Raw genomic sequence first — 18,090 nt, 5'->3', positions numbered from 1 at the left:
TGCATTCTTCTTCTTCTTCTTCTTCTTCTTATTCCGTAGGTATTTCTCGCGAGCCTTCCATCCAACTCCCAAAAGAAAACGCAGAAAAAAACGAATTTTTGAGTGTTGTGCGTGCTGCCCGGAGAGCAAATGAGAACATCCCGCGGGCAGCAGCTGATCGCCCGCCCTGATACGACTTGGCTGACGACAGACCAGAAAAGGAGTAGATCAGTGGCTGCAGTGGCGGAGAGGGGAAATAGCTTCCTTTGGAGAGAATAGCACACACTTGGGGCAGTGTTGGACATAGGCGAGAGAGGAGTGAAAATAACGAAGAAGAAGAAGAAGAAGAGGACGAAGGAGAAGAGGATGATGATGACAACATCAAAGCAACTGTGGAAAGAAGCTTTGAAGCAACCTATAGAGAAAGAAGACCAATTATAGCAACAAGAACATCGAAATGAGAAGATGAAAAAGACATTTTTACCGTTCTTGCATTCGAGATTGGAAGAAGAGAAATCTGTTTGACTGAATCAAAAGGATCAAATGAACGTACAAAGGATTGTATGAGGTCTTTACTCAGCAATGAATTCTCATCAAAATGCTGGATGAACGAGGAGAGAGTGTTGAATAATCTCCTCGAAGAGCTGCTTTCTGTCTGCTGTCCAAATGTTATCTTTCCCAAAAATGGAACTGAACTCTGGAAGAAAAAGGAGAGGAGATTCAATGACAAACGCCGCACTGCTGGACAAATGTGGGAAATGCCAGTCAGCAGTGCTGTGCGAAGAAGAGGAAGATGAGGCAATAATAAGCTTCGCTGAGATGTTTTCACTGGTGAGAATCTGTCTTGTTCCATCGAGACTCTTGACTGCACAATCGATGTTTGTGTGATTGTTTGAATCAATTTGCTAAATGCATCCATGACTGTTGGTTCTTCGTCAAACAACTTTTATCATCGATTCTTTGATAATTCACGAAATCGAACAAGTCAGAAAAAGAATGGATCATCGCCATATGTTTTGACCAGCTCTAAAAGTCCATTTAGTGCATCTTCCCTCATGTGAAAGTGTAATGAGTCTTTCACGAAAGAAGATCTCCTATATTCAGATTTTTTGATGTAACAATTTCTCCCTTTTCACTTAATGTTTTCTGTTGCTTGAGGTGCAACGTTTTTGCACTGATAGTCCCTGATAACGTCTTTTATTCTTTTGGTTTCGGAGTTAATCGAGCTTGTTTCCCTATTTGAATGGTTGCAAATGAGTAATCGATCGAATATCTGTTCAATGGGTTGCTATTCAATATTTCAAAATCTTTCTTGGAAAGCAATTTCTGAAATATTGTTTGCCAAAAGTATCCATTGGAGAATGATAAGTTGCCTTTACGGAATGTCGGTGGTGGATGTCTCAATTAAAAACATCAGATTATTCGCTTTCCTTTAAATATATGATTTGCCCGATGCAAAATGCCAGTTTTATTCTCATGCAAATCGAATAATAATGAGCTTAAACTATCTTTCAGTGGCATATATTAATAATAATTAAAAATAATAAAAAAAAAATAATGCAAACTGAAAATTCGCATTTTGGAGTTTCAAAGCCTTTGGCTTCAACTCTAGCGTTTGTGTTCAAAGATGATTGTTCGTAAGTGTTGCTTGGGTTGAAGAAGAGAGGCTTTGGAAAAGAATTTTGGAATGGATTTTGAGGTTTGAAAACCAATAATCTTTGTTTCGAATTTTTTAATGTGATGATCTGCGCAATAATTTTGTTAAAGGTAAATTGCAAGCAGGCGAAACTATTGTTCAAGCAGCAGTTCACGAACTTGCTGAAGAGTCGGGCATCAAAAAGAATGAAATTGACCTTCAAAAGCGAGAGATAATAATGTTTGAGTTCAAAAGTGCAGAAAAGCTCTCTTTGTTCTTTGAAGTGCATATTCATTCAACAACTTACAACGTTGAAGAAATCGTGGAAAGTGAAGAGATGAAACCCGAGCGGTTTTCGGTTTCCAAAATACCATTTGAATCCATGTGCGAAGATGATCGCTTTTGGCTTCCCTGCGTTCTCAGAGGTGGATACATCATGGGGTTCTATCCTTACGATGACATAACCAAAAACATGTTAAGATGCATCACGGAGATCGTTTTTCCGAATGATCCAAGATTGTGTGTGCTGGATTTAGATATCTCCAATCAATCATCAACACCTTCACCTTCAGATTCCAAGAGATATCCAAAATATAGAGAAAATACGTTCGATGTACCGGATAGATTTCCCCGGATTTTCGCGAATTAATTGCAACTGGTGTATTTTTCCAACATTTATAAAAAAAGATTATTATGTCAGTAACTTTGTGTAATTTATAATTCTCTGTTTCGAAAATGCTGTTGTATATTTATTTTTTGTATATTCGTTATGCCCATCGGGAAGCTTTGATATTTGTAATAATGAAGAAACAAAAAGAAAGATAATCTCTGATCATATATACCATAATAATATTGAATAAATCATTTGATAATTAATTACGAGATTTGGGCTAAATTAAAAACGATTCATGATAATTTCTCGGTAATGAATATAAATTTTGATGAGAATTTTTGTGAGAAGATTGAAGTGTGTTTAGACTTGTATTTTATTTGCTTTTTGAGAGTATTATTATTTCTATTTTAAGTCTCTAAAAGATGCGGATGAGGTTATCAAAATGTTACATGTGATGAGGTTTGAAGTGGTAAAATCAGAATTTTTTTTGCTTTATGATGTCTCGTATTTTTTAAAATTTGAGTTATGCAATAATAAAACAACTTAAAGAAGGGAATGCTGGTGCAGAGGATTTATTTGAAAAACTTGAACATCTGGCAGGCGAATGGTCAGAAGATAAGCACGTTTGCTTGGAGATGTCATCTTTGCTTTTTGAAGTTGCTTGCGAAGCAAGTGAAGTGGAATGTTTTGTGAAAGTGTTAAAGTGTTATGACTTGATACTTGGAAGACACGAAATGAAAGTTTTGATAAATGCAGAAAAATCTATTGAATTAGCATGTTTGTTAGTTTTTTGTTTCAATTTTGAACGATGAGTTTCTTTTTTCTGAAATTTTTTCTTTTTTCCTTTGCCAAAGTGAATTCAATCCAAAAAGGAAATGATCAAGGAGTTTTTGAATGTCTAAGTTATGCGTTATCTATTGGCTTAAGGATATGCAGGTTTGTAAATTATTCGTGATTTTTTTAATTCGTTTATGATTTTTTCAATGTCACTTTGTGATTATTATTTTTGAAGACTATCAGACAATGATGAGATTATTAAAAGAGCAATAAATATTATTTACCAACTGATAGCTAAGAATGACCGATTTTTGTGTCGAAAAGGTAACGACATTGTTGAAGGAATGGCTTTGCTCATTGAGAAAAATGGTCTTTCAGAGCTGTATGCTCTGCCTCTGTCATCTGCGATGGAAGTGATGCTGAGCGAGAAATCTGGAGTGTGCAGAGAGATGATTATAGGGAGCGAATTGGGAAAATTGCTTTTGAAAGAAATTGAGAAGGCTGACTTGTTAAAAGAGAGCAGCAGGATTCGTCTGAAGCAGGTGTTATTGTCTCTGGTTGATGGAATCGCAGAGTTGCAATGCAAAAACGAGATTGCCGTTGTGAAGAAAAGAAAACAGGAAGAGAAACTATTTGAGATGCGAAATGAAGATTTCGGAACTGCAGAACATTTGGAAGAAAATGTGAAGGATAAAAGAACTATTGGCAGATCGCAAACGCCTCCGCCGTCAAATAAAGTTGTCTCAAAGCCAAAAAGGAACAAAGGCAAATCATCGAAGCCAAAGAACAAGAAAGGTCCTTCTCCTCCTGCCACCCATCCAATGACTCCTCCAATGACTCCACCAGCATCACCTCCACTGGCATCTCCATTCACTCCGCCGATGACTCTCCCAACTTCTTCTTTTGGCTCAAAAAGAAATTCACCTCCTCTGTCACCTCCACAGAGAGCGATAATGGCTGATCTGAATAAAGCGCATGAATTTACAGAAGAAATCTCAAATGCAGATGATATGAAAGCTGATGTTGCAGCAGAAGGCAAAGATGAAACGAAACCAGAAGAAGCAGAAGACTCAGCGAATGAAGGGCGCATTGTGACAATTCTTCACATAAAGCTGCTTATGAAGTGTGTTGAATGCTCAGAAAATGAATTGAAAGTGAGAGCACTACAGACGCTTCATAGAATTCTGTGTGGTGGTGCTGTTACCGAGCTGTTGGATGAAGAAAAGAAAAATGATGATGTTGAATGTGGGATGGAGGAAGACAAATGGGCTGATGAAGAAGGAGAGAGAAAGAAATGTGCATTTAGCAAATATCGAAAGAAGACGATTGAAGAGCTTCAAAAGGAGAAAAAGCGGCTTTTGCAGATTTTTTTGGATGCAAATGGATTTTCTGCTGTCAGAGCATTCATAGAAAAAGAGACAGAAATCGAAGAGACAGAAAATATGAAAGAAAAAAACGAGAAAACTGAAATGGAATATTCAGAGATGAAAGATGCCGACTCAACGAAAGAAAAGTCAGATGAAAGGAAAATCACAAATGAAAAAGATGCACAATCCTCATTTTCATCATTTTCATCATCATCCTCCTCCTCTTCTTCTGTGTTCTCGCTTTTTCCTTCATCCTCTTCAATTGATTCACAAGCATTGCCTTCATTGTCTCAAGTTCAATCAGCAGTCCCTCCACCCGTCTCTCCTTCTTTGCCATTTCCTCCTTTGCTTCCATCAGAATTCAAGTCAAACTGCTCCTTTTCAAAGACATTGTTCTCTTCGTTGAGTGCATCTGTATCTTTTAGATTGTGTGCTGACAATTTTCTGCTATCACCGCTGGAGATGTGCAATGAGATTCTATTTTCAGCACTGGAATGGATCAAACAGAAAGATGAGTGCAGTTATGTGTTGGAGCAGTTTAACAAGATGCTGAAAAGAAACGAAAACAGAAGATTTGAGGAACTAATGGTTGGAGTTGTTGAAAATGCAGTACTGGCACAAGGTTTGTAAATCTCTCTTCAAATGTCTTTTAAAAGCTACGTGTTTTTAATTTGTTCAATCTTCTATTCCTTTTTTTTCCCCATTCTTTCGTTTATTTTTCATTTTTGATTTGCTTTAACAACTATTAATCTTGTTGTGTTTCTGTTCCAATGCTCTGAACTTTGCCTAGAAACAGCTCAACAACACGAGAATGAACTTGATTGGATTGGAGGATTTATTAAAGCATTGAAAGAAATGAATGTGAAAGAAGATTCCTGTGTGATGGCAAAGTGCTTATTGTTGGCGAAGAATCTTGTTCAACTTCTTAAAAAACGAAATGCTGATGAATGTGGCACGAAACATCACTTGGAACAGTCTGCTTCTTCTTCCTCTACTTCTACTGCTGCTGATAATCTTATTCTTCGGAACAGTCAGCAAACAAGCGTTGAAAGCTACGAGCAGTCAAACATTCCTGTAATCATTCTTTTGGAAACCCCTTCAAATGCATCTTCTTCATCGTCATCTTCTTCATCTCAATTGCAAATGTCAAATGTTTCATCAACTAATCAGCCATTGTCTGGTGAAAAGTGCCTTTCATGTTTTTTGAAGCTTTTGAATGAATGCGGATTTTTGAATCTTTGCAAGAATTGCTGTGATGTCATTCTTTCTGGAAAATTATTCGTTGGACCTGCAAAAGACAACCAAAAGGATCAAAGTTGTTTGCCTTCAAGTGATATGAATGGGGTAGACATAATGCTAGACTCACTTGAGAATGAAGCAAGAAACATGATTGGTGTTTCTGAGATGAAATTAATAATTGAAATTGCTGATATTTTGAAGGAGTTATTGCAATTTGATGACAAACAAATGGCAAATATGGAACAAGTTGGCTTGACAAAGGCAATATTTGATTTGTTAGACGAACTGAAGAATGAATTGAAGGGCAATCAAGAAGATGCAAAAGATGAGGAAAGGGACGAAAAAGTAAACTGTTCAGAAAAAGAACCGAAAGTTAAAAGTGAAAGAAATGAAAAACTGAAATGCATGAAGAAGAGCATTCAACGAAAAGCATTTTCAGTGATGTTATCTCTAATTGGGGAAATGATGAAAATAGATGCAAAGCTGGTCAGCCATTTCGGAGTGGAGAATGAAGTGAAAGCGATCTCAAGTGAATTGGCAAATAAGAACATTAATGATGATGTAATGCTTTGCTCATTTGGTGTGATTAATGCAATGCTGAAAAGCAGCAATCGTTCTGAAGTGGGGAAAGAAGTGGTGAAGAAGAGAGGATTGCACATGTTCGTTGAATGGGTTGGAGTGAAAAAGGAGAATGAGATAAGCCGTATGGAAGGCAGACTATTTGACGAGATCATGAAAGGGACAATTGCGTTGCTGAAGAAAGAGAAGAGTAACAATGCAAACAAGAAAGTGCGGAGGCTGTTTCTTCTGCGCTCTGTGAAGGGAATAACAGCGAATACTTGCAGTGTATTAATCGATATTGCGAAGAATATGAGCGAAGATATTGGTGCAGGAAATATGGCAGGACAAAGAAAAGTCATTGAGCTCGTAATAGCTGTTGCAAAGACAGTGCCAAGTGAGAAAGCAAAGTGCAATGGTGTTGTGATTGGTATTTTGGATTGGCTGCAGAAGGCGCATGCAGATGGGTTCAGTTCCGTTCTCAAAAAATTACTGAATTCTGTTCCTGGACTCAGAGAGATTGTCGTAGCTGAACCTTATTTGAGAAAGATAATTGAATGGCTGAAGGGAGGAATTACAGGTAATGTTTCAGCATGCTGTGAAAATATCAATGCGATTTCTGCAATGATCAACGTTGCAGCTGATGATCGGGACTTGATTGATTATTTGGAGGCGACTTCTTTTTTGAGCAAATTGAGGCTTTTCTCGTTCTCTTCAATCTCCAAAATGGCGTTACTCTCAAGTGCAAGTAAAAAGGAGCTAGTTGACTCTGTTTGCCACATACTCAGAGTATTTTTATATGATGGGCTGTATTGTCGCTACAAAATTATAAAAAACAGCAACGTTAAAATGCTGTCTGAGATAGGTTTCTTTGAAGAAGATATCAAAAGTCACGATTGTGTCTGCGCAGAAATGTTGTGCACTGATTTCAACGCTTTGTGTGAAAGAAACGGATCTTTGATACGTTCGTGGATAAGCAATTGTGTAAATGCAAGAGAAAAAGGTGATATAGAGCTGTTTGTGTTAAATGTTGCTGCATTTGCTTGCATGATGGATAAAGGTGTGGATTTGAAATATATTTTTTAATAAGAGAAATGAAAATTTTTTATGATTATGATTAATGATATGTATGCGATATGATATTTGCAATTGCAAAACTTGCATGTGATAAAATCCAATGTTTTTTGCAATATTCATCAACTTATTGATTTCTTTTTTCATTTTCCTGAATTCTTTATAATGATATTTGAATTTTTAATTTTTATCTAAATTATACTTTATTGCTCCTTTTTTTTTTTCAATTGATAATTTATAATCTTAAATTTTAAATCAGTTATAATGTTTGATAAAAAAGAGCCCAGAGGTGTTCAAAAAGGTGATATTCATATGGCTCAAATGCAAGTGTTTGGCCCATCAACAGAGCTCTTGTATTTATTTCTCCAAAGTTTCGACCCAGAAACTCAGCCACACACAGTTACAAGATCTTATTTCTTTCTGCTTCAAGGTGTATTAAAATTCGTTGAGAGTGATAAAGAGCTCTGCACAATCATATCTCAGATTCTGGTGAATCTGTATCCTCTGAGAATGAAACTAAATACTGAATTGTGCAACATGTATTCAATGTTGTGTTTCCAGTTCCTGATGAACAGAGGATTTAATACAGCAACAGACGCAACTGTTGCACTTCTGAAAGAGGGAATGCTGCTTCCAACTGTTCTAAGAAACTACTCTTGGTATTCTTGTACTTCCCACTTGTTATTCTGCAACATTATCCCTTGTTGCGAGAGACATCTTATTAGAGATGAATATTTTGTACCTCCTCATTTTATTGAGTTGATAATAAATGTGATGATGGATTCTACATCCAATGTTTTGGCTCACAATGTTTATGTTGAACTTTTGAAGGCTATGGGAATGCTCGATTATCATTTGACAATTCTCAAGAATGGAGAAGAAGTCGGCTTGAATGATGCAATTGTTGCATTGAAAGGATGTGAATTTCTTAATGGCAAATTGGCGAATCGGCATAATTCTCTGATCTTCAATTCAGAATTATACTCCAATTGTTGCGTTGATTATCCTCGATCACAGTTTTTTGAAGAATTCTTTGAATAATATAGAGTTTAAAAATGCAAAAATCGTGGATTCTTGTTTATTGAATGTTAATGTTATTTGTTGGTGAAATTCGAAAGTTCCTTTTTTCTTTTTGGGTGATTTAGAAACCCGAACTTTTTATTTTGATTCAACATTTAAAAAAATCATTTTTTTATGCAATCATGTTTTGGTAAAAAATATTGATATAATTAATTTAATAAAAAACCATCAAGTCCTCTCTTTATGATTTTTCGAGTATTTTTGTGTTTTGTTTCATCTTTCAAAATGTGATCTTTGAATTGCTTGCTTGGAAAGTTGTCTTTTGGCAGGCTCTTCATCTGCATATATATTTTTATCAACATTTTCATTATCATCATCTTTTTGTTATTTTCCTTTCATATTCCATAATTTTTCCATTCTTCAAGAAATTGTTGGTCAACTTTGATTTCTCTAAAAATAAAAATAAAAATTAAAAAAAAAATTAAAAAAAAAAAAAAAAAAAAAAAAAAATCAAGCCTGTGGGCTCTCTTTTTCAGTGTGAATGAAGAATTTTTTGGAAGTGTTGATAATACTGAATGTCAGTCGTTTGAATGCAAACTGCTTTTCTGAAAGGAAGAAACAGCTGTTGATGGAAGCAATGTGGTCAGAAGCACAAGTGGGTGAATGTAGAAAATGGCTTCACGTCAAATGGAAATAGAAGAGTTGAGCGGAAAAGATGAGAACATTTGGGGAAAAATTCTTGTTAATAATTGAAAAGCCAACCATTTTTTCCAATCTTTTTCCGCTTTTGTTTCATGATAACTCTTGCATTCTCATGGAAAAATAATTAAGAAAATATTGTGCGGAACAAAATTCATTCAACAAAAAATTTCTTTCCACATGCAAAAAACAATAATTGTCAGATCTATTATACCTATGCATAACAATGTTTTTGTAATCTGCTTGATGTTGGTTCAAATTGTTTGTGTCTTTTGTTTGGAAAAAATTAGTTTTATTGTTTTGAATAAATATGAATTACGAAAACACTGAATATTTTATTATTATTCCAATAAAAAAATTCATTTGTTTGTCAATCACACGAATTAACTTTGATAAATATGTGAACGTTAAAGAAACCCAGTATTCGAAATTTCAGATTTATTATTATCTTTTTTCTTTATGAATACAACTTCACATTTATCAGCTCGTTCAAAAGCGCAAGCCAGTAGACGTATGGTGCTATTAATTCAGGAAATTTCTTGAAAATTAAGTTTTTTATATCATTTTATTTTATTTTGAATATTCCAGCTTCTTCATTGTCCATAAATGTTGAGGAAAATCCTTTTCGAATGCCACCAGATCATAAACTTTTTGTTGCAATTAATAAGGAAAGGGCAGCAAAGAAAGAAGTATTAGTTATTATTTGCTATTATTTGCAGTTATTTTGTATTGTTTTTAGCAAAGGGAACAATTAAAACATATGACGGTTGTACAAAAGGCGGAAATGAAAAAGAGGAGTACGCTCAGAGATTTGCTTGGAGAAGAAGCCACACCCAAAGAAACTATCAAAACTCGTTCAATTTTTTCACGTTCAGATGATCAGGAATTGTTAAGTATTTTTCCAATAAAAAATTGTCGAAACAATTTAACTCTTGTGTTTGCTACATATTTTTGATTACAGAGAGGGCAGCGAAAAAGGAGAAAATCGATACAATTCTTTCTCGAGAAAGAGAGATGTTTGACCTTCAGTTGAAATTGGAAATCGCCAAAAGCGAACGGCAGCACCTGATTTATTCTGGAATTGCAGAAAACGACGTTTGTTCTTGTTCTTATGTGAATTTGTATTGTTTTTTTGAATGGAAAAAGGATTTAACGAGGCAAGAAGAAGAAATTGAGCTTGGAAAGCAACAGTTCGAGGAATTTTTACATGCTTTGGATCAACGTGCTATTGATGCTGTGGAAAGGTTAATTGTTACTTACTTAGTATTTGAGTAAAATGTTAAATTGCGTTTCATAACATTGATAAATTATTTCTATTTTCACTTTTTTAGAAAAGATAGAGAAAGTGAGCGCAGAGCGGCAAAGACTCAAGAAGCTCATCGACTCGAGCAAAAAATTGCATCACTTGAAGCAGTTCTTGTGAAATTGGATGAAAACGTGTGGATGTGCAAAAACATAAAGAAAAAGAAAATCAAATATGAAAGAGAAAGATACAAAATGGAAAAAGAACAAAAATAAATTGTGAACTATTATTTTTTCAATTGCAATTTTCTTTAAGACTGTTGCATTGCTTTTATGTTAAAACAACGTTTCTGCTTTAATACATGTTTTGATCGGTTAATTCCAATTTTCTCTGGTTTTGACTTATCAACAGATTACTGAATGCCAAAAAGCAAAAGATTTCCTTGCCTCGTTGGAGCCCCCTGACTGGAAAAAGAAGCGCGAAATGCAACGAGAAAGTATAGTAAACCTTGTTTTTTTGTAACTTTTTCATTCACTTTTTTGTTAATGTGTTTCTTCTGCAAATGTAACTGAATCTTTTTTTTGATTTTTTTTAATTGCATTTTGTTTCATCTTTTGCAAATCCAATCCAGTCGAGAAAGAAAAAGAAGCTGAGCGCAAAAAAGAAGAGAGAGAAGAGAAGAAGAGAAGAAGAGAAGAAGAAAGAAATCGAAAAAGAGCAGAGAAAGCAGGGAGAATGAAGACAATAACTGTTTGTTGTTACACTTTGGATTTGAGTGATTTCATGATATTTTATTATTATTATTGTGTCTTTATTGCATTTCTTGTTATTCTGGCCATGTTACAGGTTGTCAAGAAAGTTAGAAGAAGGAAACGGAACAATTCAGAACAATTGAATGAAAACGAAGGGAGCGAAGAAATGAGAAAGGGAGAAGCGGATGAGAAAGAAGAGCAGCAAAGAAATGTTGAATCGGGAGAAACAGATGAACAGGGTGGAGCTAACAAAGAGAAGGAAGGAGAGGGAGAAGGAGAAGGAGTAGGGGAGGGTGAAGGAGAAGGAGATGACGATGAGTGGGAAGAGGTTGAAGTGGAGGAAGAAGTTGAAGTTCCAGATGACTCAGCAGACGAGGAGGAAGAGGAGCAAGAAGAAGAAGAAGAAGAAGAAGGTGAGGAAGGGAATGGCATGTTTAAAGCTGATGGCAATGTCCGAAAGGACGATGGAGACATCGACGAATTCGAAGACAAATACGACGAAGAGAGAAAGAAGCAGGCAGAAGCGGAATCTGTCACAGCATTTCAGGAGAGCTCAGAAGAAGAAAGAGAAGACGAGGAAAAAGAAGAGGTACAACATTAATTTAATTTTGTTTGATTGTCGTTAACTGCCCGAAAATTACTTAAAACATTCACTCAATTTTTTTTAAAAAACATCGATTTTCATCCAAACTGCTGCTTATTGATTTCAGGATTCTTTCTTCTCGAAGCCGGGGCTTGTGCACCAGCTGTTTTCGGAGATTGAGGAGAAGAACTTTATGCTGATGGCCAACCAGCAGGAGCAGGAAGGCGGACTGGAGAAGTCGCTGCAGGAGCTGCGTATGCTGCGGGAGAGCCTGTCGAAGCGGCTGGCTGACAGCGAAGAGAAAATTGCGCAGTTTGAGAGCGACATCGAGGCAGAGCAGAAGAAGATCGACTCGCTCATGTTCCAGCGGAACCAGAACTTCCAACTAGACGAGGCCACAGAAAGCTGCAGGCAGCTTCGCACAATCATCGGCGCAGCATATCGCAAATGCTGTCTGGATTCTCTGACACTGGCAGCAGCAATGGCCAATCAGCCTTCTTCTTCTTCTTCAGGTTCTTCTGGCTCTTCCTCTTCTTCTTCGTCGTCGTCTTCGTCTTCTTCCTCCTCTTCCTCTTCCTCGAGCACGTCCCAACCTTCAAGTGCTTCGTCTTCCCTGTCAGCAGCAGCAGCCACAGCGGCGAGTGTGACAGCGACACACTCGTCGATGAAGATGCTGCAGCAGATGGAGGGCCAGCTGCTCAAAATGATGAAGAAAGCAGAGGCAGCCGATTTGGAGGGCGTGCGTAGGCTGCTGAAAGAGCAGGACTTTCTCAGGAGAGAAAGACTGCGCGTGGAAAAGGCAGTGCAGAAGGAGCAGATGATTGCTCAGCAGATCAAAGACTCCCTGCGCAGAGCAGAAGAGCCAGTTCACAGAAAAGTTTGCTTTGTTCCCTTTTTGTTATCAATGCACTTCATTTCTCTCTCTCTCTCTCTCTTTTTTTTTTTTTTTTTTTTTTTTTTTTTTTTTTTTTTTTTTTTTTTAAAGGCTGGACGTCCTGTTGTGAACCGCTCAATTCCGAAGACGATGAAAAAGAAAACTGTTGAAGAAGCAGCAGCAAAAGTAGACGAAGACGCAGAATTCTTCACAGAGTGAAATCAATTCACTGGATTCTTGTTTTAGCTTCCACTTAATATTCCTTCACTTCATTAACTTTTTACTCATTTCATGAATGTTGTTTTGATGATTTTGGATATGAATGTTTTATTTGATAAATTTAAAAGTGAAATTGTGACGGATATGAATTTCTTAATAATTCACGTTTGTTATTACAGAATTTGTTGCAATTTCATCTATTTCAATGAAAAATAATCTTATTTGTTTGCACGTCATGAAAAGAGTTAATTTTTGAATTTATATTGATCCCACTTTTACTTTCTTTTGATTTGAATTTGAAAAAAAGAGATCTTCTCCCAGATTAGACTTTCATTCATAAAAAAGATAATTCATTTTCTTTAAATTCTTCAAATTCTCTTTCATTGTATTGGAAACTCGGAAAATCGTGAGTTCAACGAATTTTTTTTCTTATTTTTTTGATTAATTCCCATAAGGAATTTTTGGATAATGTGCTCTTTTTCGTTTTCACCACATGATGGTGAATATGGTATGTAATTAATTTTAGTTCCTCACATATAATACGCATTGACCTTCTATTTTTTATTTTAGAAGAAGGTGTAAAAATATACAACATTCCTTCGGCAATAAGTGAAGAAAAGATAACTGAGGCATTATCAAAATTTGGACCAATAAGATATATATGCAGAAAAACAAATAATAAAAGATCAAGTACTTTCGTATATTTTAATGATTCAAGTTGTGCAAAAGCGCTTTGCGCAAAAAGTACAATTGTTTGATATATAATTATGTCTTTTTCCCAACAAAATCAAATGATACAATTTTTTTGTTCAGCAATTAGGCGATAATAAATGCAATGTTTATCCTGCACATCAAAATACTACAATTACCGTTTATAGCGCAGAAAGAAAAGTGCTGGATTGCAAAGCAATTTTTTTAATTTGTAGGTATGTGAAAAATTGAAATTAATAAACATATATTTTAAATAACAAATTATACTTTTGCTATAATTTATTAATTTATTTTCCCAATGTAGAAAGCAATCTTTTGATTTAAGAGTTGCTGTTTCTGTTGATTATTCCCAATTATTTGTTCAATTTCCAAAAAGAGTATTCGCAGATCTTGCGCGAAAAGATTTAAAAGGTTATTTGAAGGGATATGTTAGATGGGCAAATATTGTTGTTCTTCCTGGAACGCAATGTTTTCTAATTAATCCTTTCTTACCTGAAATAAAACAACTCAAGAAAATGAAGCAAATCGTCGCTTCTCTGCTTTCAAAAATCTTTCCTGAGAATAATTTTGAAATATTTATTCCTCAAGACAAAGGCGAAACGCAGCCGTACGGATACATAAAAATGCCTGAATCGATGATAGCATCTCTATGGAACAGTTACCCCAGTGGCATTGTCACTTCATCAGAGTGCACAATTCTTCTCTGCCGCAAATACCTCGACAGAGCAGCACTCGACTATTTCTTGGGGCGCCTGCCAGACCTCGCCTTTTTGCAGGCATCTGTGTCTGCGTCTGCGCCTGTAGACAACGCTATTCATGTGCGTATAAAGAAAATCGAACCACCTCCTTCTGCTTTGCTGTCTGAAAGCAAAGCAGCAAGCAACATTTCTTCTACTTCACCTCCTCCTTTTTCTTTTTCTTCTTTGTCATCAGCATTTTCTTCCTCTCCGCCACCTCTTTCTTCTTCTTCTCCACCTCCTCCAACCTCTTCTTCTTCCTCCTCCTCTTCTAATGTATCTTCGTCTTCTCGGTCTCCTTCTCTCTCATCCGCCTCTAATCGCTCCTACGCCAGCAGCATCCACTCCTCCTTCAGCTCTGCCACAAATTCCTCCGGCTCCTCTTTCTCCTCTCTTTCTAACCATTCACTTCAGTCGTCTTATTCCCCGTCCCTCAACAACAGCTTCAGCAGCAGCTACAACAACAGCAGCAATAATAATAATAATAACAGCAATCCTTTTATCGACCTCTCCTTCGACCGTCAGCACACCCCCTCTCGCAACCAGCCTCTCTTCACAAACATCCTTTCCCCGCAGCAGCTGCACCCCAATTCTTGTTTCAATCTCCCTCCCCGCAGCTCCTCCCCTCCTCTCCAGGCACACACAGAGAATGCCAAGCAGTCTGCTTCTGCTCTCAGCCCTTCCTGCTGCGTGTTCACTCCAAAGCTGTTTGCCAACCCTAATCTGCAGCAGTCGCCTTTGAGCCCATTTCAGAAAGCTCAAAGTTGCAATCCATTTTCTGTTGATTACTCAAACTCTTCTTCCAGTTCACTTACAGCTACTGCTCCACCTCATTTTGCTTCCTCTTCTTCTTTGCCTTCTTCAACAACTTCAACAACTTCTTCCTCTTCTACTGTTGTTTCACCTTCAACTTTTAATTTCACACCAAATCTGGCTCAGCCTGCGTCTTCTTCTTTGTTGTCAGCTTCTTCTTATCCTTCTTTTCCTTCTGCTTCTGCCTCCACATTCACTCCATATGCACCTTCTATGCAGCCTCTCCTTCATTTGCCACTTCAAGTTCCCTGGCAGCCATCTTCAATTTCACCATCTGCTTCAATGTCACCTTCATTTTCTTCTTCCTCCTCCTCTTCCTCCTCCTCCTCTTCTTCTTCTCCAAAATCATCATCATCTTTTCCTCCTTTTAGATCTTTCTCTTCCATTTCATTACCTTTCCAACAAAACATCACCCCCAACATTCACTCTAACCAAAACATTTCTTCAATCTCTGCCTCTTCCAACACCTTTCTCCTTGAACACACTTTTGCCCAGCAGAATTCACCAGCCTTTTCCAACAGCTCAAAAGATGCCTCAGATGATAAGACAGATCTTTCTGGGAGTGCAGACACAGAAAAAGAGAAGACAAGCAGCTCTTCTTTTTCAAACTGGACTGCTCTTTCTTCGTCTTCAATTGAAACTGCGCTGTCGTCTTCATCTTTTTCTCCTTTGTCTCCTCAATCACCTCACACGCCACCTTCTCCTTTGTCTCCTCAATCATCATCACTTTCTTCCTCTTCCTCTTCTTCTTCTTCCTCTTCCTCTTCTTCTTCTCCATCTTCTTCTTCTCTGTTAGACACATTTGCACTCCTCGCTTCATCAAAGCCAACTTGTTCGTCTTCTAACTTGAATGGCTCATGCACTTCATCATCACCAACTTCTACTTCTCCTTCATGTTTATCATCATTTGCATCATCATCTCATTCTTCTTCTTCTTCTTCTTCTTCCATTCCAACTTCTTCTCCTTCCACATCCTTTCTATCATCTTATACATCTTCTTCTTCCTCCTCTTTATCTTCTTCATCATCTTTATCTTTATCTTCTTCTTCTTCTCCTTCTCCTTCTCCTTCTCCTTCTCCTTCTCCTTCTTTCTCTTCTTCTTCATCTTCCGCAGCACACCCCAAAAGCCACTCTTTGTCTGATGCTGATTCCGATGAATGCTCTTCCACATGCTCAACAAGCTATCAAAATTTGTATCTTTCTGAAGAAGAAGTCGAAACCGCCAGCCTAAAGCAGCTTTCTATCGACTCTTCTATTTCTCCTTCCAATTTCAGTGCTCCCAAAAAAGATTGCTCGAGAACACAGGAATTATACATTTTGGACGAAGAAGACGAGCAAAAGATAGGAAGTGAAAAAATAGATGAAGCAGATCTTTCTTGCTTAGGATTTCCTACCAAACAAAAAGCTGTAACAGAAAATCTCAGCTGTTTGGGGGCTTATTTGGATGTAGAAGATGAGGAATTTAAGAAGCAAAAAGAAAAATGTTCAAATACTAATTAGCTGCTTTGTTTGAGCAGACTATTTTTTTTTTTTGTTTCTTGTCAGTTTTAATAACTGTTGTTTGTTATCTGTCTTTAAATGGCGTATCTTTTCGAAGTCGAAATTGCATTAGAATAGCTTATCTCTTTGTTATACTGCTGGGCTTAAAATTATTTATAATCAACTTAGATTTTTTTGTGTTCAATTTTCAACCTTTTACATTTAAAGTTTTTAATCTGAACGTTTGAAATGTTCCTTTTCTTTTTTTTTTTTAATTGCATTTTAAAATTGCAAAAAGCTGTATGTTTTTTGTAGTTTATTAAAATTTCAATTATTAAAAACTGATGAAATTCTTTGTATTTTACACAAAATTTAAGATTTTTAATGATGACTTTAATTTTTCTGAAAAAAGAAATTTGTTGAAGAAAAACAGAATTGAACAATAGTGTCAAAAACTACATGTTCGTATATTGTTTTCAACAATAACGTTTAAAAGCTGTTGATGATAAACGAATTTTCACACCATAATTTTTTAATAATTTTGTTCAATTAAATAAGAAGCTTTTTCAAAGAGTTGAATAGGTTTGTTTTTCATGGAAAAGTCATTTTTTTGTCAGTATACAACAAGGAAGTTGCAAAAGGCAAAAAATTGGCTTGAAGGGTGTGAAGCATCATGATTGTTTGCTTTTTTGAAGTATCTTTTTCCTAGAAAATGCACGTTTTTCAAAAATGGAAAGATTACAATATTTGATGATTCTGACAGTGTTGTAACAACAGAATTTAATCGAAAAGCAATTAGTGGAGTTATTGATGGCACTCAACTTTCTTTTGAGTTGGACGCTTGTTTGGTAGAAATTGGAGATGAAATTGCTCCAATAGAAAAAAGTGAAGAGCAAGAATTTTCAGGGAAAATAAGAAACACGTTATCTTCTTTGGCACCATTATCGCGAATCAAAAATAAAGAAAGCTCATTATCAATACCAACATATTTAAATACGAAAAATTCTCAAGAGAGTCATTTTGAAAGTACTAAAAAAGCGCCTATTCAGCGAGAAAATTATGTTAATATTAAACAAGGATTTTCTGAATTTTGTTATGATAAAGAGCATCTGTCATCTTTTAGTCAAGAGCATTGCAAAATTGATACAGAAGGAGGCCAATCATGCTTTCAAAATTCGTTATTATTTCCAATTTCATCTCCAAATTCTTGTGCAAAGGCCATTTCGACTTCTATGAATTATGCATCATTCATAACCAATTCTTCATCTCAAATTTGTGTCAGCGATACAACTCCTCAAACAGTATCTGCCATTCTTCCATTTGTTTTTCCTTCTGTTGGAATTCCATTACATTCATCTTTGTTACCCGTATCACCAACAATTTTTTCGCTTCCTCATGATGATGTTAGTTCTCTAAAACATGAATGTGATGAATGGGCAAATGAACTTACATCTGCTTGCATTTCAAAGAATGAAAAAGATCAAAAAGGGCAAATACATAAGCGAATGGATTATTTGTCAAAAGAGAAACAACTGAAAGAAAATCAGGACAATGGTTTGTTTTTTTGAAAAGCTGATTTATTCTTAGAATGAAACAAAAATTATGTTAGATTTTCACATTTTTAGTAAGCTGGATTCAATTCAGATATGATGCAAAATGAAATCATCTTCTCATTTTGATTTGTTATGTATGTCGGGAAAGAAGATTAATTTCAAGT

At 36.1% G+C, this 18,090-nt stretch overlaps 4 protein-coding genes across 4 annotated transcripts in view; all 4 read left to right on the top strand.

Annotated features, from left to right (window-relative positions):
- Positions 1-170, top strand: part of MONOS_12544 (uncharacterized protein) — a gene marked incomplete at both ends in the record, with an annotated part of 225 nt that extends 55 nt beyond the window's left edge. Inside the window, one exon of the mRNA XM_067865173.1 lies at positions 1-170. This exon is cut by the window's left edge and continues 55 nt beyond it. Within this exon, the coding sequence (XP_067728669.1) occupies positions 1-170 (170 nt within the window).
- A 2,792-nt stretch (positions 171-2,962) lies between these two features.
- MONOS_12543 (uncharacterized protein) lies at positions 2,963-8,284 on the top strand (the record flags this gene model as incomplete). Its single annotated transcript, XM_067865172.1, has 5 exons — positions 2,963-3,005; positions 3,083-3,164; positions 3,241-4,994; positions 5,163-7,229; positions 7,503-8,284. The coding sequence occupies 5 exons, from the start codon at positions 2,963-2,965 to the stop codon at positions 8,282-8,284; spliced, it is 4,728 nt and encodes a 1,575-aa protein (XP_067728668.1).
- Positions 8,285-9,387: 1,103 nt separating this feature from the next.
- On the top strand, positions 9,388-13,036 carry MONOS_12542 (putative protein of unknown function (DUF4200)). The gene is made up of 11 exons (XM_067865171.1): positions 9,388-9,473; positions 9,551-9,651; positions 9,702-9,855; positions 9,924-10,057; positions 10,109-10,206; positions 10,294-10,399; positions 10,617-10,701; positions 10,837-10,955; positions 11,052-11,546; positions 11,668-12,417; positions 12,526-13,036. The coding sequence occupies exons 1-11, from the start codon at positions 9,422-9,424 to the stop codon at positions 12,631-12,633; spliced, it is 2,202 nt and encodes a 733-aa protein (XP_067728667.1). The 5' UTR covers positions 9,388-9,421; the 3' UTR covers positions 12,634-13,036.
- Positions 13,037-13,341: 305 nt separating this feature from the next.
- Positions 13,342-16,394, top strand: MONOS_12541 (uncharacterized protein; the record flags this gene model as incomplete). The annotated part of the gene is made up of 3 exons (XM_067865170.1): positions 13,342-13,350; positions 13,447-13,559; positions 13,649-16,394. 3 exons carry the CDS (start codon positions 13,342-13,344, stop codon positions 16,392-16,394), a joined length of 2,868 nt encoding a protein of 955 aa, XP_067728666.1.
- Between the last annotated feature and the right edge of the window lie 1,696 nt (positions 16,395-18,090).

This window comes from Monocercomonoides exilis, assembly GCF_001643675.1.
Source record: "Monocercomonoides exilis strain PA203 chromosome Unknown scaffold19-1596985, whole genome shotgun sequence".
Taxonomy (NCBI): domain Eukaryota; phylum Preaxostyla; order Oxymonadida; family Polymastigidae; genus Monocercomonoides; species Monocercomonoides exilis.
The sequence above is the reverse complement of the archived record's forward strand: the minus strand, read 5'-3'. Positions and strand labels throughout refer to the sequence as shown.